Below are 25,998 nucleotides of genomic sequence, written 5' to 3' on the forward strand. Positions count from 1 at the left end.
CACACTGTGCTGCAAAGAAAGAGCCAGGCAGGTGTTTAAAGTCACGGAGGACGCAGAGCATCAAAGGCCCAGAGGGAACAATTAGTTGTGGGCCTGTCCTATATTTGGAAGTCTCGGGCGCCTGTAAAGGTCACGTGGGCAGCCAAGGACTGTCAAAAGTAAAATGTCAAGGAGGGGGGCAGATCACGTGACCGCTTAAAGAAGTCAGAACAGACACTGCTGAGGGAACATCTTCAGCCATTTACCCAACCTTTCTATGGGATTTCAAATGAACCTTTTCAGCTTCTGGAATACATTTAAATTCAGATGTCTTGGATTTACTTGCTCTGCCGGTGATTAAAGAGCCTGGTTCACAAATCTATACTCCCACCTGAGATACCCTTAGGTTCACAAATGCATGCATTTAGATGGGCCATATTACAATCCTGATTTACAGAATCAATTGTAGGAATTTACCCTTCTGTTTGGCCTAGGAAAGGACCCCACCACAAGGGGGCACTGTAGGTCAAGGAACGGTGAATACTACAGACCCCACCACAAGAGGGCACACTGTAGGTAAAGGATCGGTGAATACCGGGGAACCCTCCACAAGGGGGCACTACTTTCCCCAGTAGTGCCAAGCAGTGGCGAGTGGGATTTGACATAAAGTCCCTGTGCCCAGTGTGCCGCAATCCTTTGCACCAACTAGGTCTCAGTATTTTTAAAATATACACCATTGCTTAATTTGTGGCGATGCTTGCTAGTGCTCAGTACCAACGCGCTTAATTTTAGAGTCCGGTATATGTTTTTGATGGCACATCACATGGTGGCACTGTAAGGCTAGGTTTTGATCTCAGCACAAGTGTTTAGCAATTCATTGTATTACAATTGATAACATTGGGCTTCCAGACCACCCCTACAGCTTTGGGGACCTGCAGTAGTCCAAAATGTCACAATTTTTTTTAATGTGACTTAGTAGGTAATGCTGGCACTGCCATTCGGCAGCAGTGTCAGGAGCTGCAGATGGTGCCCGCTACAGTGGAATACCTTGGGCCCTGTCACTTATTTTTTTGCAAAAAACACAGTTGATGGACAGAATGCAGAACAATGTCTTACATGCACCCCAGTACAAAGATCTGGGCCTAAATCCATCGTTTTTTTGCACTCCACACCACCCTAGGTCAGACAATGGCTATATGCAAATCAGCCGTGACCCTGTGCCTCATGGGAACAGTCCAGCCCGAACTACCAAGCCATGTCTTTCCTAGACCGGAATCAAGCATCCAAGGACCGGTTTCTGGCTATCAGCCTTCTTCAGCCTGGATAGCTTGACTCCAGTGATGTGGAGAGCCTGGGACTCGCGTCTAAGCATACCCAGCCCACTCGGGTGAAAATTGCAAAAAACACAGTTGATGGACAGAATGCAGAACAATGGCTACACAGCGACTCATGGTGAACAGTTACTGCAATGTGATGCTATGGCAAAATGCGCCGTGTTTGGAATTTCTTAATTGGCAACTGTATGGCTCAAGTCAGTAGGACACAACTGAACATTATCAAATGGAATGTCAGGGGGCTCGGGGATCCTCTGAAGAAGCGCCAGGTACTGGCGTATTTAGACAGACATAACACGCATATAGCTATTCTGCAAGAAACCCATTTTACACCCCAAAAGTCTAATGTATTTGCTTTTAGATGGGCTATGCACAGTTTTCTCCTCTTATTCCAGCTATGCTAGGGGCACTGCTATATTGATAAAGAAACAAGTGCCTTTTTCCCTGGTGGGCTCGGTAAGTGACGATAAGGGCAGATATTGCATAGCATGGGGGCGCATGGGCATGGAATCAGTTACACTGGTATGTTGTTATGGACCCAATGTAGACGATACAGACTTCTACTTCACCTTATGGGAGGCGGTGAGAGCTATTGGGTCAAATCACATTGTCTGGGGGCAGGGATTTCAACGTTACCTCTGCTCCGTCTATAGATAGATCACACCCCGCTCTGCATCATCACACCAAGGCGGGCGCAGTGCTCAAAGACCTCATCACAGAACATTAACTTCTGGACGCATGGAGGCAAATACATCTCTCGAAACGGGAAGGCACACATTTTACGGCGCACGCAGCTACTTGGGCAAGGCTAGATTACTGGTTTGTTTCTCAAGGGCTTGGGCCTGCCATCTGCACAGTACAGCACTTGGCCCGAACATACTCTGATCATGCACCTGTCAGATTAGCACTCTCTTCGGCAGATTTTAGCCCACGCGCAGCGCGTGGCGATTGAACCCCAAAATGTTAATGGACACAGTCTTCCAGGAGGAACTGCGCAAAGAGATATTGGATTTCTTTGAGCGCAACAAGAGGACGGTGCAGAACGTCGAGACCATTTGGGAAGCCTTTAAAGTCGCACTGAGGGGGTATTGCATCTCCAAAGGGTCAGGGGTGCTTAGGGATATTACTAATACGCTTCGCAAGATAGAGCGGGACCTGAAGACTTTGGAAGAGGCACTGCAGCATGCTCCAGATCGGGATGCGCAGGAGAAATTCAGGGTCAAACTCACAGAATACACAGAAGAAGCGCAGAGGGAGGTGCACTTTAGGGGCAAGCATTGGCAGGCTCGCAGATACGGGGAGGGGGAACGTCCGGGCAAGACATTGGCAGATCTCGTCCATACGCCGCGATACTCCAACTATGTAGTGGAATTGGAAAAAGCTGATGGGACGCGCTGCTGTGATACGGCCGGTATATTAACAGAGTTTACCAATCACTACGAAGAGTTATATACCACCTCAGGGACCCAGAGTGTAAAGCTAGATGACTACTTAAAAGACGTAGCCCTTGGCTGGCTAAGCGATGTACATCGTAGATTTCTGTGTGCACCGTTTGAATTGGATGAAGTTCGCGAAGCCATAATGGAGTTACAATCTGGTAAGGCCACGGGAATGGATGGTATCCCCATCAAATTCTATAAAACGTATATTGATATAATGGCCTCTGTCCTGCTGGAAGTCTGTGAAGAGTCCTTGGAGGTGGGATCTCTCCTCCCGTCAATGAGGGAGGCCCTCATCATATCCCTGCTGAAACCAGATAAACCAACCCATCTATGCGGATCATACCGGCCGCTCTCTTTGCTCAATTGTGACGCAAATATTTTTGCAAAACATATTGCTAAACGTCTGACTCTGCTGCTAGAACATCTTATCCTCCCGGATCAGTCTGGGTTTGTCCCTGGGAGAGCCACTTCCCATAACTTGAGAACCCTCCTCACGGTAATGAATAATGTTGCCTCTGAATTACCCTTAGCAGAGATTTTCTTAGACGCCACGAAAGCCTTCGACTCTATCAAATGGCATTATATATTTGCGATCATGAGTCGAATGGGTTTTCCACCGCTCTTTCTGTCTTGGATCCATCTTTTGTATAAACCGCCAGGGGCCAATGTGCTTATCAACGGCCAGATGTCACAGAGATTCTTGATTACTAGAGGTACGCGCCAAGGGTGCTCTCTATCCCCACTCTTATTTGCCCTAGCCACAGAACCCCTTGCAGCACGTATGCGTCAGCATCACAATGCAATGGCCTTACAATGTAACATGCGAAAAATCCTTATCTCCATGTACGCGGATGACATCACCCTATATGTGAAAGACCCGCAGAATAATTTGAATACACTCTTGCAAGAGTTTATTGTTTTTGGGCACCTATCTGGAGTTCAGATCAACTGGGGGAAATCCTGTATCTTCCCCTTAACTGACTCAGTGGACCGCTTTCCGCTGGACTTCCCAGTGGAGTGGTGTGCAGATGAACTCCGATATTGGGGGATCGGCATCACTAGGAATAAGGAAGAGCTCATGAGGCTCAACTACGGAGTTGCACTCACTCGCGTAACTGACCAGGTAAATCTATGGATTAGGCTTCCGCTGTCTTTGGCAGGTAGGGCATCACTGATTAAGATGGTGATCTTAGCCCAGCTATTATATCTGTTCCTGAATTTCCCAATTTTTCTGGGACTAACTTTTTTCAAGGCCCTTAGGTCTGAGATGATTTGTTTAGTGTGGGGTGGGGGGCAATCTGGCTAGACTGAAATGGGCTGTGTTAATAAGTACCGTCTTCGTGATAACGATAGGTGTGATAGGTGCAAAGCTCCACGGGCCGATTTTTTACACTTGTCCTGGAACTGCCTGGCAGTACACGATTTCTGGGAACAAGTTTTTACAGCACTAAACCATATGACTGACATATGCATAGAAGACACACCATTGATTGCTTTATTGAGCCATGTTAAACATGTTCCACTAGCATACCGCCGATACACGGCACTGGCATTGTATGGCTAAAAGACTGGTAGCCTGCAGATGGAGCAGGGGAAGAGCGCCTAAGTTTAAAGACTATTCAGAAAAGGGGGGTGGTGATGAACAGACTGTCTGAATTAAGCAGACCACTCTTACCCAGTCCAAAGATCAGGGCTTGATCCATCACCGTTATTTATCTCACTGCCCCATCCCAGCTCAGAACCTGGCTATATGCAAATCAGTCTGTCCCTGGCCCAGTGCATCATGGGAACAGGGCAGACTAAACTACCAAGCCAATTCTTTACCAGAAAGGAGACAAGCTACCGGGGACCGGTTTCTGGCATTTCAGCCGTCTTTGGCCCGGCTTGTTTGAATCCTGATGGAGCAGTGAGAAAGGGACTCATGTCTGAGTATACCCTGCCACACCTATAGTGGCCAAAAACGATTCAGAAAAGGGGGTGGTGATGAACAGAGTGTCTGAATTAAGCAGACCACTCTTACCCAGTCCAAAGATCAGGGCTTGATCCATCACCGTTATTTATCTCACTGCCCCATCCCAGCTCAGAACCTGGCTATATGCAAATCAGTCTGTCCCTGGCCCAGTGCATCATGGGAACAGGGCAGACCAAACTACCCAGTGTAAGAATTGGCTTTTGTAGTTTGGTTTGCCCTGTTCCCATCATGCACTGGGACAGGAACAGACTAATTTGCATACAGCCGGGTTCTGAAACTGGGATGGTGCAGTGAGCTAAAAAACGGTGTTGGATCTAGCCCTGATCTCTTGACTGGGTGAGAGATTTCTGCTTAATTCAGAGACTCTGTCCCTCACCACCCCTTGTTGTAAATATTTTTGTCCACCCTAAGCGTGGAAGGGTATACTCAGATGTGAGTCCCTTGCTCATTGCACCATCAGGATTCAAGCAAACCGGGCCGAAGACGGCTGTAATGCCAGAAACCGGTCCCCGGGAGCTTGTTTCCTTCCCAGTGTAAGAATTGGCTTTTGTAGTTTGGTTTGCCCTGTTCCCATCATGCACTGGGACAGGAACAGACTAATTTGCATACAGCCAGGTTCTGAAACTGGGATGGTGCAGTGAGCTAAAAAACGGTGTTGGATCTAGCCCTGATCTCTTGACTGGGTGAGAGATTTCTGCTTAATTCAGAGACTCTGTCCCTCACCACCCCTTGTTGTAAATAAGTTTAAAGACTGGCTCAATGATCTGATACACTGCCAGGAACAGTCTGCCCTGTATGCTGAACTATTACCTATCACACCCAGACCGATGGACATATGGTCGCCACTAGTAGCTTACCTGCAGTTGGGGACTCAGGACGGAGACAGCTTGCACATCAATAGGTACACTACTGAGCATACTCCATTGCATGTCAACACCTAAGGGACCGGTGCACCGTGTACATGGGCTGCATGGCGGAGTCCCCAGTTAGTGGAGTTAGGGAACCTGGGAGGAGAGTCTACCTACCTGCATGAGCACCAGCTATACATGAGGAGGTTAGGATGTGTGGTGCTGTTGGAGTGGAGAGTACAGCTGCGTGACTAACAAGAGTGGCAAGAGATATGTCTATGATACCCTACGAACTCTATTACTTTCCATTCTTTTGGATGTTGTATTCTGTTGCTCCTCATAGGCGAATGCCATAGTGCTTTTTAGTCCAAAAGCCTGAAGAGGTTGTAGGCGACTTGCTGTGGTATCATGTTTATGTTATGTACTTTTAATTTGTATACTTGATGGAATCATTATGATGCTGCCGGCCAACGATTGGTTGCAGGCACAATGCTGTGTACCCTTGTAACCTACCAATAAAGGTCTTTGAAACTTTACCAAAAAAATAAAAATATTGGACATCCGAGAGAATAGACCACTCACCTGCCCACAAAGTGAGTCTCTCAAGAATGACCCTCCCAATAAAGTTAACCTCTACAACGGTTAAAAAAATTGGTCTATAGCAGGCTGGATCGGCCATGTCCCCTTTGTAAGGATTGATTCCAGCTACTATTATTAAGCTCTGTCAGAAAATTGTCTGAGTTTAAACTCATTTTCCAAAGCTTTTTCTATTGTACACTTTATTCAACTATGAAATGCAGTCCAAAGAGCTACAAAGTAGCAATATAACTGGCTTATTTCTAAAATGTTTACTCTTAGATTGAACCCCACAGGGAGCATGGCGTGCAACAACAAATCTTACTAAAGATTTGTCTTACTCTATTCAGGGAGATTATCAGTAGATGTGCAGGTGGGTTTGAACTTAAACACCTTATAAACCATAATTGTGTAACACAGCAGAGTTATGGAATGTACACCACAGGCAACATGGATTAACAAAGGTGCAAGAAAGACAGCTAATAATTAAAAATGTAGTTTGACGGGGGAGTGGTTTGAATGCCGGAGAAGATGGCCGCCTAAGCCTTTCTCTCCTTTCGTGGCGCTGATTCCCAGAGCTTTTAATAGCACTTTCCTGCTAGACCGACAACACTGATGGTGCGGTGTGGTGTCGGAATACTTCAGGGACAGGACGGCAGACCCTGAACTTCAAGATAACCGTGCAAACTGCCTGATACTCTTGCGGTCCTCCCTACGGGTCTCGGACCGCGCTGCCGACACGTCTTGAATGCGGCCCCAGCTGATACTGTGATCTGAAAGAGACACGTTAGTGATAGATTCCTTACCTTAGAATATCCCCAGGCGTCAGACTGGATCTGGAAACGTTTGCGTAGCAGTACCCTTGCGTGTCGGTAGTCATCGTCTGCGGCTCCGCGTCCGTCGTCTGCGTCGTGGGCGCCGTGATGATGTCGTCGGAGTACTTAGACGCCGCCTCCGCGTGCTGACGTCAGTTCTTCTTTTTTCCGTGCCAGCCAGCGCATATCTGGAAAAAGCAGTAACCCAGTCAATTTTTGACTAACTTTCTGGTGATCATTTTTGATCCTTTTCGAAGTCTTCAACGACTTCGACGGTGCCGTAGGGATGCCCGGCTTCAAGCATTGCGACGAGTGCGACCGCACCATGTCGGTCACGGATCCTCACTGCCTGTGCCTGACGTGTTTGGGCGTCGACCACGACGACGAGGCCTACCCCGACTGTCGGGTCCTTTCGAGGAAAGCCAGGCGGGAGCGGTCCCGCAGGTGGCTCGAACTCCGGCAGTCGGCCCCGCGCCGCGTGAGGTCCCGGTCCCACGGGAGGTCGAGGGACAGGTCGCGGGGACGGAGCCGTCACAGCTCCGGGAGTCGGCACCACTCCTCCGGGTCCAAGTCGTCAGGTAAGAAACACAAGAAGTCGAAGAGGCATCATCGCTCTTCTGACTCCCCCCCGACGCTCGCGCGATGCGGCCGGGGATTCGGGTGACACCGCCCACGCGGCTCCTCGGGAGTCGCGGGCGTCGCGTACGGCCCCATACCCTCTGGTCCCTGGGCTGAACGCGACGCCGGAGGAGATTGAGCGTTTCCTCATGGCCATGAGGTCCCTTTCTCCTCGACGGGCTCCGCGGCGCCTCCGGGCCCAGCGGACCCGTCTGGGGGACCTAGTGGGTCGGGGGCTTCGACCCCGACGCAGTTGGGTGCTTCGACCCCGACGCCGTTGGGTGCTTCGCCGGCGCCTTCGGGCCCGGCGCCGCAGGGCCCCACGATCCCGACACCGCCGGTGCCCTCGGGCCTGGCGCCGCAGGGAACAGCGGCACCGGCGCCTTCGGGCCCGGTGCCGCAGGACGCCGCTGGGCCTTCCTCGGGCTCTGGATCGTCACCGGTGGACCTTACAACCCCCCTGGCGTCGGTCCGTCTGGTGTCACCTCCGGCGCCGTCCTCGGGCGGCGCAGTCCCCGACACCTCCTTTGCTTCGGTTCCGACGTCGGGACGGCGCCTATCAGCGCCGCACCCGATGCCGTTTGGAGATTTTTACTTCTATGAACTGACCTCATTAAATTACAACCCTAAATCTCAGGAGATGGGTGATGAGGAGGATTGGGAGGGGTCTGAGGACCCTCTGACCAAGGAGTGTCAGTCTAATATGGACTGGGCAGGAGACCTTGGGGAGGGCAGTGGCCTGGACACCTCTCCAGACACTTGATTTATCTCTCCTCCTACCGTGGCTTCGGAGGAGGGGGCTACCTATGGTGTGGTGTTGACGAGGGCTACCAAGGCCTTGGGCCTTGAGCTCCCCGTCGCGGCAGTGAGGAATAACCTCCTCACAGAGGTCCTTAAACCGCAGTCATGCTCGTCTGAGCCTCTGCGGCCGTTTAATGAGGCCTTGACCGACGTTCTTTTGTGCACTTGGTCCAGGCCCGCTACGGGTTCGCCCGTAGATAGGAACGTGGCCAGACGCCACCGCCCGGCTCCCATGTTTCCTGTCCTCCAGGCCTCTAATTCCCAGACCGCATTCCCGACGGCCCCGCCGGACAGGGAATCCAAGAGGTATGAGAATTATGGAAAGAAGATATTCTCCTCCCTTAGTTTGGGACTGCGGTCTTCCAACACCGCATGCCTCTTGGGCCGCTACACCCACTATCTGTAAGAGACGGTGGCGGAAGTGCTGCCAGAGTGCCCGTTGGAGGTACGGGCTAAACTCGGCCAAGCCCTTGTGGAGGGCAGAGATGCAGCCAAGTATTCAATCAGGTGTGGGCTGGATACTACCGACTCGCTAAGCAGAGCGATGGCTACGACAGTGGCGGTGAGACGCCACGCCTGGCTGAGATCCGCTAATTTTTCGGCAGATGTCCAGAACACTCTGATGGACATGCCGTTTGATGGCCGTCGCCTCTTTGGCGACAAGGCAGACCACGCGCTTGAGTGCTTTAAGGACTCCAGGGCTACGGCCAAGTCCTTGGGCCTCTCGGCCCCGCGCCAGCAAACGGGTGCCTTTCGCTCCTTTCGTGGCCAGGGAAGGGGTGCCCCCACATGTGGCGCCAGCCACTCGCCGCAGACTATCGTCCAGCGCGGCGGCGGCCGTGGAAACCGCCGCGGGGGCGGCCGGGGAACCAGGCGCAGTGAGTTCACACCTGCCCCCGCGGCATCCACCTCTAAACCCTCCTAGTCCGTGCTTTTCGGCCCATGTGACGCCAGTGGGAGGCAGGGTTCGCCATCACCACTCTCACTGGCGCGCTGTCACTTCGGACAGGTGGGTGCTGCAGATCGTCCGGATGGGCTACTCCCTCCCCTTCGAGACGACTCCTCAAGCCATGCCACCGCAACACCACCGTGTATCGGGGTATCACTTGCGGCTCCTGCAGGAGGAAGTTTCTGCCCTTTTGGTCAAGGGGGCCATCGAGCGCGTTCCTGGGCCAGAAGTTGGATGTGGTTGCTACTCCCACTACTTTCTGGTACCTAAGAAGGGCAAAGGGGGCCTACGCCCTATCTTGGATCTGAGGAACGTCAACGGCTTCCTCCGGAAGGAGAAGTTCAAAATGCTGACTCTGGCTCAGGTCTTAGCTGCCCTAGACTCAGGAGACTGGATGGTAGCGTTGGACTTGCAGGACGTGTATTTCCACATCCCCGTCCTGCCGGCCCACCGGCGTTACCTGCGGTTCACGGTAGGCCACGAGCACTTTCAGTTCACCGTGCTCCGCTTCGGCCTTACCAGCGCCCCACGGGTGTTCACGAAGGTGATGGCGGTGGTCACAGCTCATCTGCGCAGGTTGGGGGTCTCAGTCTTCCCCTACCTCGACGACTGGTTGTTGAAGGCGGGCTCGCCCCAGACAGTCGTCAGCCACCTCCAGACTACGGCGGATCTCCTGCACAAGCTGGGATTTTCCATTAATGTGCCGAAGTCACACCTGTGCCCCTCTCAGAAGCTCCTTTTCATCGGAGCGGTTCTCGACTCGGCGCAGTTTCGGGTTTACCCTCCCGAACAGCGGGTTCGGGATATACAGGCTCTGATTCCGATCTTCCGGCCTTTATCCCGAGTTTCGGTCAGGTTGACGCTGCGGCTTCTGGGGCTGATGGCCTCCTGCATCCTTCTGGTGCATCACGCACGGTGGCGGATGCAGGCTCTGCAGTGGGACCTGAAGTTTCAGTGGGCCCAGCATCAGGGCAACCTTTCTGACCATGTCCTGATCTCGGAGGACACTGCGAGTCAGCTGCAGTGGTGACTCACGGACCGCGATTGGGTCAACGGCAGATCCCTCTCCCTTCCCCAACCGGAGCACGTAGTTGTGACTGACGGGTCCCTCCAGGGCTGGGGAGGCCACATGGGAGAGGCGGAGATCAGAGGCCTCTGGTCTCCGGCGGAGTCCCGGCTCCATATCAACCTGTTGGAGCTGCAGGCGATTCGTCTAGCACTGAAGGCATTCCTCCCGTCTGTCCGAGGGAGTGTAGTGCAGGTGTTCACGGACAACACCACCGCCATGTGGTACTGCAACAAACAGGGCGGGGTGGGGTCGTGGACCCTCTGCCAGGAGGCTCTGCGCCTCTGGCAATGGCTGTAACATCAGGGCGTGACTCTGATGGTTCAACACCTGGCAGGTACTCTGAACGCCAGGGCGGACAAACTCAGCCGACGGTGCTCGATGGATCACGAATGGTGTCTGAACTCGGACGTGGCACAAGGCCTCTTTCAGCAGTGGGGAGAGCCTTGGTTAGATCTATTCGCCACCGAAGAGAACGCGCAATGTCATCAGTTCTGCGTGCTGGAATTTCCAAGGCGGCACTCGCTCGGAGACGCTTTTCGTCGCGAGTAGAGCTGCGGTCTGTTGTACGCCTTTCCGCCTATACCACTTCTGCCTAGAGTGCTGAAGAAGATCAAGCGCGACCGGGCACAAGTCATCCTTGTGGCTCCGGACTGGGCACAAAGGTACTGGTATCCCGAGCTACTCAGTATGTCAGTCGATCCCCCGGTTAGTCTGCCTCTTCAGGAGGACCTTCTGTCTCAGCAGCAGGGGACGGTCCTCCACCCGAACCTGTCCAGTCTCCACCTCCATGCTTGGAGATTGAGCAGCGACAGTTGAGGCCATTTGACTTGCCTCCTGAAGTCTGTAACATCATTCTGGCAGCCAGGCGTCCCTCCACAAAGTCGGTATACGCCTGCAGGTGGAACAGATTTGTGGCATGGTGCACAGCAAAGGCTGTGGATCCCCTCAATGCCCCTCTTTCTGAGGTTCTCCTCTTTCTTCTCTCTCTTGCCCAGCAGGGCTCTGCTCTGGGCACTGTCAAGGGCTATCTTTCAGCTCTTTCAGCCTTTCTGAGGCTGCCTGACCAACCTTCTTTGTTCAAGTCCCCTATTGTTAATTGATTCCTGAAGGGCATCACTCATACGTTCCCTCCTGTTCCCTTTGTGATGCCTCAGTGGGACTTGAACCTGGTTCTTACGTTTCTGATGTGCGCTCCCTTTGAGCCACTCCACAACTGTCCTCTTCGCCTTCTTTCTTTGAAGACTGCCTCCCTGGTAGCCATCACCTCTGCCAGGAGAGTGAGTGAGCTCCAGGCTCTATCTTGTAAGCCTCCTTTCCTTTCAGTCCATCCGGACAAGGTTGTGTTACGGACGAGGCCCTCCTTCCTACCCAAGGTAGTCACGGCCTTCCACATTGGGCAATCCATCACGTTGCCCACCTTCTTTCCGCCTCCGCACCCCTCGAGAGAGAGGAGGAGAGGCTCCACCGTCTGGACCCTGGACGCTCTCCTTTTATCTGAATCGCACACAACAGTTCCGGGTGGATGATCAACTCTTTGTTGGATACGCGGGCGCTAAGAAGGGGAAAGCGGTGCACAAGCGGACCATCTCCCGGTGGATTATCTTGTGCATCCAGGCGTGCTACTCCTTGGCTAAGAAGGAACGCCCTGTTGGGCTGAGGGCTCATTCCACTCGAGCCACAGCCACTACAACTGCCTTGGGCCGAGGTGTGCCCTTGCAGGTCATTTGCCAGGCGGCTACGTGGGCCTCGCTGCACACGTTTGCAAGACACTATTGCCTGGACAGTCAAGTCCGGAGGGATGGCTACTTTGGCCGTTCCGTCCTCCAGGACTTTCTGGTGTGATTATACGTTCGCAGACCCACCACCACGGGGTTGGTTTTGCTGGGGTATCTATTCTAAGGTAAGGAATCTATCACTAACGTGTCTCTTTCAGATGCACAAGTTACTACTTGTGTAACGATATATCTGTAAGAGACATTAGTTAGTGATAGATTCCTTACCGGCCCACCCATCCTCCCCGTTCTGCGAACCGATATCTAGGGTTAAGGTCATCCCCTTTCAGGGCCCTAGTTTCATGGCACCAGTGTTGGTTTTTGGCATGGCTCTGCGCTTCTGGCGTGGAAAAGCTGTGTCTAAGAACTGACGTCAGCATGCGGAGGCGGCGTCTAAGTACTCCGACGATGTCATCACGGCGCCCACGACGCCGGACGCGGAGCCGCAGACGACGCCTACCGACACGCAAGGGTACTGCTACGCTAAAGTTTACGGATCCAGTCTGACACCTGGGTATATTCTAAGGTAAGGAATCTATCACTAACTAATGTCTCTTACAGATATATCGTTACACAAGTAGTAACTTGTGCAACGCCGCAAGTCCTTGAATCCGACGCCCAGAAGCTGCTCCGATCCATAAAAGCAACTTGAGTGATCGGTTGAGAACATTGGAACTCCCACATTAAGCAGGTACCAGAACTCGATATGTTTAAAATGGCGGCTGCACAGCGTTTCACCGGTTCGACCCTGTAATAAAGAAATCACAGGCATCTCCACATATGCGGGCAGGCTATAAGGCGAGAAACATAACGCGGAGGCAAATACTGTGATCCTGGAAACTATATGGAGCTATTTGATGCACACAAAGGCTGTAATGCGAACACTATATTTGCGATATTTGCCTTATCAATCAAGCTTAATCAAGCCTAACTAGCGCTGGGGGCCCTCTAAGATACCAACTTGTTTTACATCGCCTAAGTTGATCGAATGCTTATGGAATCGATGCTTGAGGGAGGAAAGAGAAGTATCCACCTTTTGCCTTGCCTGACTTTAAAATGGCCGACACTTGGGACATTTCTTGCTAAATGCACTATGAAGGTACAAAAGTTGCATCTCAACCTGCCAGTGCACTGAACAACAGGAGTCCTTCACATAAAGGCGACATGAAGTCATCTGTACTAAACTATTCTGCCATAAAGTGGGGATACATCAAATTGCTGCTTACATGCTGTCCGAATGCTCTTTTGGTCCACGGTGATGGTGACATTTAAATATAGAATACCTAATTAACGACCAAGACCTACAAGACTGTTGAGCGATAGGTATAACCTTTCATACAGCCCCATCACTAACCCTCACTCACGGTTTACGCATTTGCGCTCCACAAGCCAGAAACGACAGCTAATAGCTATGAGCTGGTCACCACTACCTCCTCGCGCACTTGCTGAATATTTGGAGTAGTTCAAGCACTAAACATGGGAGAAAAGGAATGTAAAAACCTCAAAAGGCTGGAAACTAGCTGAGGTTCATGAAATTGCGAAAACTACCAGAGAAGAAATTGTGGCAGTAAGGCAAGACATCAAGGACACTAATTTAAGATTGTCTGAAACTGATTGCAGGATCAGCCAACTTGAGGACTCGGAGGTGAAGGTGAGCAAATCCATTAAAGACCTCTCTATATCTACATCAACCATGTCGCGGTGCATCTCGGAGTTGGAAGACAGGAACTGGAGAGGGAACCTCCATAAAATTGCTGAAATCTTTAGAGATTTCTATAATGATCTATACAGTAGAATCAAAAACATGATGGGGGGAGGAGCTTCGCGGGCAAGCAAGATGGCCGCGTAAGCTCGGAGCTCCGCAGACCCTCCGACCCTCCGCATAAATCCTGATCGAAATCCTGATCCACGGTTTTGGATTCTTGATGATGAACAGTCACTGAGGCGGGATCTGCTGTCCGTTTCAAAATCCGACGCTCTGAGACGGAGATACGTCGTGCTGAAGATCCGTGCCAGGGACGGACCATTGTCTTGGTGATGGCCCACGACAGCTACACTGTAACGCATGACCGATATGCTGTGTGAGTGACTACTGCGCCGGCCCTGCGGAGCACGCGAAGTTGCGGAGTGGCCCTTCTCTGAACAAATATCGGAGGCGATTGTGCCCCGCAATTGCTAGCATATTCGTCGAGGCTTTGGTGTACCACCCTTTGTTCAATCTCCCTGTCTCAACATGGCGGGCAAGGGCGAACCAGACAGGACGGCGAACCGGGTCAGTAGGAAGACGATCCAACCCCAGTCAAATAAGATTGATCGCTATGCCCAGCAAAGGATTTCGCCGAACGCGGCTGCCCGCTCAAAAGACACCCTTCGGGAAGGATCGCCGGACGAGTCGGAGCCGACACTCCGGGACATCATGGGGGCTATAGCTGGCATCAGAACGGAGATGCACAAGCAACATGAGGCCCTCACACATAAAGTTGATACTCTGGCGATCGACCTTAACCTGATCAGGGCTGATCTCTGCAAGACTAACGACAGGGTGAAATCGCTAGACCTCAAAACCGCAAGCCTCACTACTGACGTCTCGGACCTGCAGACGGAGGTCCGGGACCTGAGGTCTGCCAACGATCTCTTCTCGAGGAGGCTAGAAGATTTTGAGGGACGTGCCAGGCGGCAGAACGTCCGAATTATCGGGGTGCCGGAGGGTGCGGAGGACTCGGCCACTGATCTCTTTGTTGAAGACCTAATACAGACTCATCTGGCCCCTGCGGGCCTCAGCCGTTTCTTTTCCGTTGAGCGGGCCCACAGAATGCCGGGGGGACGGCCCAAATCGGGCGCCACGCCGAGGCCCATTATAGCTCGGCTGTTCAACTTCAGAGATCGGGACGTGATCCTACAGGCCTCGAGACGACACGGGCCCCTCAAGTTTCAGAATGCGGATGTCAACTTCTACCCGGATTTTACTAGGGCGGTTCAGCGACAGCGTCAAAGTTTCGCTGGAGTAAAACGGCGTCTTAGAGACTTGGGGATGAAGTACTCGATAATGTTCCCTGCTAGACTACGTATTGAACATGATGGCCGTGCTGTATTCTTCGACATGCCCGAAGTGGCAAGCGAATGGCTGGACACCTTGCCCACAGACACGAGGAACGAGAAGAACACTCGGAGGGCGCCTCGGGAGGCCCTGAACATCAAGAGTAGAACTCATTTTAATAAACTTTGTCGGTCAGTGACCCTGTTGAATGTGACCAAAGCTATGCTGCTGCACTTTATGGTGTATATCCTTCTTCCCGTTATGGAGGGTGGCGGGGGGGTCTAAGTGATCTCCTTTCTCCTCTAGGGTCTTCTTGTAGTTTAGTTAATGGGGCGACAGGCACACTGCTGGTTGGGGGGGGGCTTTTTAGTCTGATGCAGGGGTGCAGGGTGGGGGGAGGTTTGACGGTTGGTTCTGTTTGTTTTCTTTGTTTCTCTTTTCTTCTTATAAGGCAACGCAAAAGCTGCTCTATCTCTGTCAATGCATCTGTGAGGCCTACAAGGGTCGGCGAAGACCCACGATTTGACGATGGGGGTAGGAAATTAAAAGTGCTGTGTTGGAATGTTAATGGTTTGGGGGATCGCATCAAGAGGGGTGGTTTTACAACTGTTCAAGAGATGTATGCCTGATGTTATTCTGCTGCAGGAGACGCACTTGGGTGGGAAATACGTGTCGAGCGCTTAACAGGAAGGGATTCAAGATGGTGGCGCATTCAGGGTTCTCTTCGGGATCCCGGGGGGCGGGGATTATGGTGCGCACGTCTCTCCCATTTGAGATACATTCTAGCGTTGTTGATGAGAGGGGGCGGTACGTTGCTGTTTTGGGGAGATGGGAGGGACGTTCTCTGGTTCTGGTTTCAGTTTACGTTCCCCCTGGGCTACAAAACAACACTTTTCAGGACCTTGGAGGCGCCATTTTGGGTCTACCCGAGGGGTTGCTTATTGTGGGTGGCGATTTTAACTCGGTCTGCTCAGGGACCTTGGAAAGACATCCGCCGAGAGATCTCCGGAGTTCACAATCCTGGCTGCCCAATTTCTTAGACACCATGGGGCTGATTGACTGCTGGAGACTTATGCATCCCACCCAGAGTCAATACTCGTTTCACTCCGGGGCGCATGGTAGCCTCTCTAGAATAGACTATGTCTTAGCTCTGGCGGCCCACGCTTCGGCAGTCTCAGAGGCCCGTTTGCTGGCGAGGGGCATCTCGGACCATTCCCCGGTCTGGGTGTCCTTCGATTTCGACATTGTGGTTACCGAGCGGGCGGTCGTGGTCATTCCGTGGTATTTCCGTAACCCGAAGACGCTCAGACTCCTGTCCAGGGCTATCGAGCTCTATTTCTCTGAGAATACTGGGTCGGTTGAACCGGCCGTCACTCTGTGGGAGGCATTTAAGACAGTTTTGAGAGGTGAGGCGCTCTCCCTTATTGCTGACGTCCGGAGACGCAGAGATGCCGACGTAGTGCGCATCGAAGCAGAGATTATGGAGCTGGACTCCCAACTGGAAGTGGGCCCGACACCTGAGCTGCTCCACGTTCTCTCGCTTAAACAATCAGAATATCGTGATACTGTCTCCGACGCTGCCAAAGTCATGGGTAGAGAGCAACAGGGTCGAATTTACGATGTCGGAGACAAGGCGGGCAAGCTCATTGCTTGGCTCGACAAAAAGGAGAGAGCCAGTCGTGTGGTTCCTGAAGTGTTGGGGGAGGACGGCCTGCTTTTCACTGACCCGAGTGCAATAGTGGAGGCGTTCGCGGACTACTTCGAGACCATTTACACCTCGGTCTCGGACCGGTCTGAGACCGACTCCAGTGCGCTTTTGGCGGAGATAGATCTCCCGTGTCTGTCAGAGATGGACTGCGATGATTTAGATAGAGACATCACAGCAGACGAGATGGCTCTTTCCATTCGCTCCCTTAGATCCGGTAAGGCGCCCGGCCCCAATGGTATTCCAGTGGAACTCTATAAGATCAAGCCCAATGTCATCTCTCCGCCTCTGCGGAACATGTTTCTGGAGGCACGAGAGAAGGGCATGCTTCCCCACGACCAGAGGCTGGCCACCATTGTGGTCATCCATAAGAAAGGGAAACCCAGAGACCTGTGCCGATCGTATCGTCCCATCTCTCTGCTGAATGCTGAGCCTAAGATTCTCGCCAAGTTGCTGGCCAACCGCTTGATTGGCGCGATTGGCGACTTAGTGCACCCGGACCAGTCGGGCTTTATTCCACACCGCAACACTGCCCTTAACCTTCGGAGACTCCATGGAGCCCTTGCTAGGGCTCGCACGCTTAGGGAGCCAGCCGTTCTGGCGTCGTTAGACGCCACGATGGCGTTCGACTCCCTCGAATGGGACTACCTGTGGGCAGTGTTGGCGAAGCTCGGCTTCGGCCCGGAATTTGTAGGGTGGGTTAAACTTTTGTACGCCAGCCTGCTGGCAAACGTTACTGTCAATGGTCGTGTATCCGCGTCCTTCGCTCTCCACAGGGGCATCAGGCAGGGCTGTCCCCTATCGCCCCTTTTGTTTGCACTGGCACTCGAACCGTTGGCCGCGTGGCTACGGCACCACCCTGACGTGCACGGAATTCGCTGGTCCCCTGGATTCGAGTGTCACTATATGCTGATGATATCCTCCTGTACCTCACCTCCCCTTGCAAGTCACTTATTGTGGTTTGTGACGTGCTACGACTTTTTGGCCGACACTCTGGCCTGGTCATTAACTGGCCGAAGTCACACTTGTACGTTCTGAGAGGGGAGACTCCAAGGGACTGCGGCATACAGGATGCGAGACAGGGATTTAAATACCTGGTGATCTACAATGCCAACTGACCCCAAAACACGATACGAGAACAATTTGCTTCCTCCTCTTGATCGTCTTCGACGTGACATGGAAGGTTGGCGTAAACTCCCGCTCTCCCTCCTGGGACGCGCGGCATTATTCAAAATGATGTCCCTGCCCAGGTTCCTGTATGCTCTACAAAATACTCAGGATCCGGTCCCAGCTAGTTACTTTGGGGAAATCGAGAGCTTGCAACGTGCTCTGCTATGGGATGGCAGGCCACGCATAGCTATCACGAAGCTTACGCTCCCGTGGTATGATGGGGGTATAGCATTGCCAGACGTTCGGAGATACTATTGGGCCTCTCAGTTGGCAGCCCTCAATCACGGCCTCTATGGCCCGGCAGACAGTCCGGGCTACGCCATGGATCGGTGGCTCCTAGATGGCGGGAAATATTATAGGGCGCTGTACACGAGATCTCTTGATAGGCGGATGTCTGGGCCAACGAAAACCGCTGTCCACATTTGGAGAACGATTACGAAGTCACAGGGGTGGAAAGATAGGCTTACAATGGCAACTCCTCTCTACGACTCCGAAATATTGGGTAAATTGTGGCACACTAAGGGATTCGATAAGTGGGACATGATCGGCATATCTAAGGTGGAGGATATGATAGTGAGAGGGGAGGTGAAATCTTTTGCCCTACTACAGACACAGTTCCAGCTGGGCGGAACAGAATATTTTCGGTACGCTCAGCTGCGCCACGCACTCCTTTCGGCCATGCCGGAGGGCAATAAAATCCCGGAATACTCCCCCCGGGAGGACAGAGTGCTGGACGGCCATATGCCGGATAGTGCTATTTCCTTAATCTACAAAAAACTGATTAATACTCGCGCAGACCTTCTTATGGGGGTGAGAGACCAGTGGGTACGGGATGGGATAGAGATCGATGACGAAGACTGGCAATGTGCGGTGTCATCCCCCAAGGAGGTTGCTATTTCTGCCCGCCTGCGACTGGTACAATTGAAGATTCTGCATAGAGTTTGTTACTGGTCCCAGGTTAATACATATGGGACATTCGGTTGATGGCCTCTGTCGGCGTGGCTGTGGCGCTCTGGCCACTTTCATGCACATTATTTGGGAGTGTAGTGCGATAGCCTCCTACTGGAGGCGGGTGCACACGATTATGAGTGAGGTAACTGGGGTGGAAGTTCAGGCGGAGGCCCAATGTCTGGGGCCCGACTGACTACAACACTGCACAATCCCAATGGGTTACCCTGGGGAATATGGTTGCAAAACGGGACATTGCGCAGATGTGGGGAGCGACAACAGCTCCGAAGGTGGTACAGTGGAAGGCCAACATGGATTGGTGTATGTTCCGAGAAAAGACTGTGTACATATCCAGGGGTAAACCCAAAAAATGGCAGAAGCTGTGGGGGGCCTGGAATGAGTATAGAGGTGACATCTGCATACCACCGGATACCGCCCCACTAGAAGAACACTTGACCCCATAGCCTATAACTCCAACTGACGTTCTGGTTTTACTACTATCCTGTGCTTCCCCCCCCCCCTGTGGTTCTATACATCAACACTGTATTTTAAATCTAACTGTGATTACTGAGCCTAGCCGACTCCTTGACTGGGCCCCGCCGCACAATGGTTAAATTGCCTTATTTCTTAGCGCTTGTTCTGGCACCCTTTTTTTCTGTACTTGATTCTTTCTTCATAAAACAAAAAATGAAAATTACAACCTTGATACGTGCTGGTACTCTGCTTCTTGCACTTTGATCCATTGCCTTCTGACTTGCTGCCTAGCCTCCGGGATGTAAGGCTGAATAGCTGTGTGCACTATTTGAAAATAAAGGTTTTAAAAAATAAAAATAAAAAAAACATGATGGGGTCTAAGTAGGGGAACTACCTAGACAATTGTAAGCTCCCCTCTCTGCCAATAAACGATCAAGAAGAACTAAACCACCCAATATCAGGAGAAGACATCAAGCTGGCCATTAAATCCCTCAAAACTGGGAAAGCCCCGGGTCCAGATGGTTTCAGTGCGGTGTTCTACAAAAACTTCTCCGATGCCCTGACGGTACCACTACAGGATTTGTATGAGCAATTTTCCAATAGTGGACAAATCCACGGCACCCCTGCAGAGGCCATTATTGCCGTCCTGCCTAAAGACGGATAAGACCCCACATCCCCAAAAAACTACAGGCCAATAAGTCTAATTAACCTCGACTGTAAGATATATGCCATGATCCTGGCCAAAAGAATCCAAAAAATACTGCCCCACCTGATCCATCCATCGCAAGTAGGGTTCCTTAAGAACAGGTTGTCCAGTGATAACGCGCGAACCCTTGCACATATTCTAGAAAAAGCAAAACTGACTAACTCCTCCACGGTAGCCATGACCCTAGACGCTGAGAAGGCCTTTGACAAGGTCGACTGGACATATCTGGAAGCCACCTTGCATAAATTTGAGTTAGGAACCGACTTCATCCGCATGGTAATGGCCTTATATGCTAAGCCTTCGGCAAGAGTAAGGGCAGGAGGATGCCTCTCCGACCCCTTTGAGCTGCAACAAGGCACAAGGCAGGGATGTCCCCTCTCTCCCTCGCTATTCCTTCTGGCAATTGAACCCTTTCTGTACTATCTAAGAAACAATGATCTAATTAAAGGTATAGATTTTGGAGGTGTCACAGTTAAAATCTCGGCCTACGCCGATGATGTGTTGGTAGTCTCTGAAAATGCAGAACTAGCAATCCCGGCACTGATGTCCTCTATTGCGGAGGTGTCTGGATATAAACTCAACAAGAACAAGACGGAGGTAAAACTGCTGAACAACATAGTTGGTAAAGACATCCTAGGTGACTCCGGACTATACTGGCAATCAAAAAGCTTTAAATACCTGGGCTTTGAATTTGAGAAAGACTTGATTAGTACTCTTAAAATTAACGAACTTGCCTTATATAAAAAAATCTCCTCACTACTATACGGGTGGTCCTCGAAATTCCTATCCTGGTGGGGTAGAGTGGAAACTCTAAAGATGATGATCAAGCCACTCATAAATTATTTAATAAGCATGCTAACAATGTGATTGTCTGAAGATTTCCTCTCTAAAATACATAAGATTTTTCACGCATTTTCATGGCAAAATAAAAAACCAAGAATAGCCTTACGTAAACTCCAACTATCAAAGGACAGAGGAGGCGTAGGCTTACCGAACTTTAGATGCTATCAGACAGCCTATTTATGCAAGCAGGGAGCAAATTGGTTTCTAAAACCCTCAGGATTACACCCCTGTATGGATCCAAATTGAAAGATCAATCATTTATAACCAACCGCTTCCCGCTATAATGACTATGGACGCTGCGGCCTTCCCCCATTCCAAGTATGTGTTTCTTAACACGAAAAGGGCGCTCCTCAATCTAGAAAGGAGTTGTAAGGCGAAAGTAAAGTTCATCAAATCTAACATCGTTTTGGTTTAACCCGGCTTTAAAAGATGATGGCCACCTCCTCTTCTGGGAAGACTAGTCCAGGAAAGGAGTGAATTTATTGCAAGATATATACGAAGGACCCACTCCCCTAGCCTTTGCCACCTTACAATCTCAATTTTATCTCCGACCACTTGACTTTTACAAATTCCTACGCCTCAAAGCACTTGTATCTGCCAGAGTCATCCAGCCACAGAATCTACACTCTGTCATAAATTAACACAACTCATATCAATGGGTCATATGGTTTCAAAAATCTTTAAGATCCTGTCTCCTATTCCTCAGAAAACACATAGAAAGTGGGAAAGAGACTGGGAAAATGAGCCCAACTCCTCCAATGTGGCCTTTGATTGGGATAAAATCCACCTCACACCTTTCTGCAATAAAATATCCCCAATATTGTCACAAACTAAATTTATGTTGATAAACAGGTCTTACTGGACTCCAGAAAAACTCTTTAAACTCAAACATTTAGAGAACCCCCTTTGCTGGAACTTCAAATCAGATGTGGGCAACCTGGCACACATGCTCTTTTACTGTCCACAGTTGCAAAAGTTCTGCGATAAAATCTATAATTATATCCAGCATACCTTCCACTATAGACCACCCAGAGAATTCGCATATGTACTACTGGGGTAATTGATCCAATTATACCAAGAGATCATGACGGATACCTACTATATCTCATGATGACACTTGAATGCATGGTGGTACTTAGCAAGTGGAAGAGTTTTTCCGACGTTTCTTTCAAAATCTGGCAGGAATGGTTGACGTCCCTGAAGGGAGCTGACAATGACGTTCTCCACTCATCTCCCTGGCAAAAACCCCATACCAAATTGTGGAGTTTACTTGACTCGCTAGAACTTTGTTACGATCCACCTTAGACATTCTGTTTCACAATTACTAGTGACCGTGTACCATCTATCTGTGCCTGTCCTGTGAGCTTGCAATCGTCTTCTTCCTCACGCACCGTTTAATACCTCGCTGCTGTTGCCTGGCCCCCCCCCCCTTCTGCCCGACCCTCTCCCCCCCCGCCCCCCTTATTTTTACATGGACCAATACATTTGTATGGATGGTAAGAAGAATGCTTTCATTTATCAAGTGTTCATATAAGGCCTAATGTACGCACCTGTAAAGCATTAAGCTTGACTGTATACTAAATATAATTCTTTCTACCTTCAATTACGTAAGTGTCCGACCACGCATTATTCCCTGATCCACACTCTGTGTGCCATCCGTACTCGTACGCTTTCATTTGCTTATGTACTTCCTGAACTTCCATTTGCTTATGTACCTATTGAATTTAGACGTTAGTCCTTTCATTTGTATTTGGTGCTGTACCTTCTGTTTTGTATTTTTGGTATTGTTTGTACTATTTTGTATTCTCAATAAAAAAGATTTGAAATAAAAATGTAGTTTGACAAGAAAGTTGGATACCCTACTGCTGGAATTTAATGATCTTATATCTATGATAAAATACACAAGTAGCCTTGTAAACCACCTCATGCGATTCCTCAAGAGCTGACTACTCTTTCACTATTTACAGTACCTTGAGGAAAACATACTAAATTGATTCACCCAAACAGAGTTTTGGGATCTTGTATAGTTGTGACAACAAGCTTGTAGCACACATTTGCTTGCGCACTTTGTTGACAGACTGTCAAGGTTCACCTTTTGTTTTGTCTTGAGTAAAAGTTCTCTTTTGTCTTTTTAAATTCTGAGTCGAGTGAAAATTAAACAGCCCTTGATATGTCTTTTCAAACTCTGTTTTGGCTAAGCATTTGTATTGCTCTTGAGCCTCTATTTTGAGTTAACAACTTGAGGATTCTCATTTAGTCTATTAAACTTTTCTCAAGTTTCATGACAAATAGCCTGAGTGGAATATGAGTTTTTTGTGAATAGAGAATAATTAATTTCTGTAGTGCTAACCCCGCATCTTACCAGTGGTACGTTTTGAACAACCTAATTATCAAAGAGATTCATACATTTTAAAGCCGACTCTTCAAAACAATAACCTTATTTTAGTATAGGTGATAATTTGCAAAGGAGAAAATACTTTATGTGGTTTAGCAATAATTCAGAATTTTACGTAGGAAATTACCATCTGTATACAATAAAAGGAAAAACTGACAGACAAAAGAAGAGATAGCAGGTGTATCTAGTCATGCCTTTAATGTAAAAGAATTATTGTTTAGTCATTTCAGTTATGTAATTTATTCGGAGCAAATGAGCTTGGGTACTATCCATACCTTAAAATTGTAACTGTTCTCAAAGATCACGTTGATATAGAAAGGAATTGGTCATATCTGAAGGCAATTAGTAGTGTAGGATTTCACACCCTTCAGTCAACAAGTTCCATACTTTATCCCTCGAAGTTTTCTTTGTGAATGTTGACCTAAATACAACTGTCTCTGGAGATCAAATTTCTCTTTGGTAGAACTTTCAAACACTTGGAAAGCTATATTTGTTTACGTTTACTCTGCCTCCTTAGATGAGGCCTCAGAGGATTTGTGCACAGCATATGATATTCATCGTCTTTTCTTAGGATATATTTACAGTTAACTGCTGCATATTGGTGAATCATTTACTCAGATTATTAATTGCTCTGCAATGGAGTATTTTAATTGCTGTGAATTTCATTTAGTGTATTGACCCATTGTAAGCACAATTTGGTTATTACAGCATAGCTCTCAAACAGTGTACAAAGAATTTTGAAAAAGTTCACCCATATTGCCATTTTTTACATCTCTTTTCATTCTCATTTCAGCCAGTATTTTTGAAGGAGACACCAGAGTGTTCGTACATGTTTGAAATGCACACCCCTTATGCCTGTGCACCAGTTAAATCCATAGAATGCTCATTTAGGTAAGTAGAAATAAATAATTTCATGTATATCAGTTTTTGTATGTATTGTTCATCATTGCAAGCCTTCTGACTAGCTCAAATGTCTAGAAGCACAAAATAAGAATTTCCACTGATTTAACACTCACTCTGAGGCACCTATGAACAATGCTCCCAGGTGGAGAAGTGACTGAAATAAAAATAGATGATAACTTTGTAGATTATCTTTGAAGGTCAGTCTGCTTTTTTATGGAGGCTGTGAATACAGCTATTCTGTCAGCAAACAAAATTATGCTAAGTCGTGCCCTGTAAGAAGCATACAGACTGGCCCTATTGGACAAACCGCCCCTTCGGAGTGATAATCTGATAGAAGACTGGGCTGCTTATGAGGAGTGGATGGCTAAGGCACTTGATAAGGTGGCACCTTGGACCACTAAAACCCCAGTGAGACGTATCAAAACAGCTCCCTGGTTTACTGAGGAACTTAAAATAGCCAAAGCTACTTGTAAAAAGTTGGAGCACTGCTGGCGTAAAAATTATGACACAAGGAGTAAACAACTCTATAAAGTGGAGTTAAGCAAATATTCTAAAATGATTAGAGTAGCGAAGGGAAAGTTCTTTAGGGACAGAATCGCAAATGTGGAAATTCCAGCTAAAGAATTATTTGCTATTTATAAATAAATCACTGTCCCGAATAGACTAACTGCCCAAGACACTTTCTCTGATGAACTGTGTAACTCCATCGCTGACCACTTCGTAAATAAAGTGGAATTAATACACGCCTCATTTACAAAAAAGACAGATGGGCCCTGGAGTCAGAATGAGAGAGATAGGAGCTTGGCTACATCTCTTTGCCTGAATTGTTTTAAAATCCCGGATAGGCATTTAATGCTTAGTATTGTTAAAATCGTTCAGTCAGGTTCTCCTAAAGATGCCGCCCCCTCAAAATGCTTTAGTGACATTCTTGACGAGGTGATAGATCACATCAGTCACCTGATTACTTTATCTTTTCGAGAATGTCTGGTACCAGAGCCATGGAAAAGAGCGCAGGTCATCCCCATGAAAAAGAAACCAAACTTGCATGTGTCTCAACTCCAGAATCTCTGCCCCATTTCTCTGCTGCCTTTTTGCATGAAGGTAGCAGAAAAAATTGTTAACCTGCAGCTTATGGACTACCTTGAGCAAGGTCAGTTCCTACACTCGACTCAATCGGGCTTCAGAGCTCAATATTCAACAGAAACAGCTATCCTCTATTCCACTGAACTATTGAGACAAATAGCAGACAAAGGTCAGACAGCAGCGTTGGTATTGTTAGATCTAAGTGCGGCGTTTGACACCGTGTCGCACTTCACGCTGCTGTCACGGCTATCAGAGATAGGAGTGGAAGGAGCAGCTTATAAGTGGCTAAAGTCATTTGTGGAGAATTGAAGCTTCCAAATCCACTGTCCACCATTTAAATCATCATCCAGACAGCTGAAGCATGGGGTTCCACAGGGCTCCAGCTTGAGCCCTACCTTATTCAACCTCTATATGGAACCCCTTGCCCGTATAGTGGAATCATTCGGTGTTGAAATCATCACTTACGCCGATGATACGCAACTGATGATCACACTTACCCAGGGACCGAGTGAGACAGCTACCAACTTTTCCACCTGTCTTTCAGCAGTAGCAAGCTGGA

At 49.4% G+C, this 25,998-nt stretch overlaps 1 protein-coding gene across 1 annotated transcript in view; it reads left to right on the forward strand.

Moving 5' to 3' along the window:
• The window catches only part of IGF2R (insulin like growth factor 2 receptor), a 1,757,136-nt gene that overhangs the window by 942,593 nt on the left and 788,545 nt on the right, over positions 1–25,998 (forward strand). Inside the window, exon 29 of the mRNA XM_086927157.1 lies at positions 24,247–24,344. Within this exon, the coding sequence (XP_086783283.1) occupies positions 24,247–24,344 (98 nt within the window). The remainder of the gene's footprint in view (positions 1–24,246; positions 24,345–25,998) is intronic.

Source organism: Lissotriton vulgaris, chromosome 6 (assembly GCF_964263255.1).
Source record: "Lissotriton vulgaris chromosome 6, aLisVul1.2, whole genome shotgun sequence".
NCBI classification, from domain to species: domain Eukaryota; kingdom Metazoa; phylum Chordata; class Amphibia; order Caudata; family Salamandridae; genus Lissotriton; species Lissotriton vulgaris.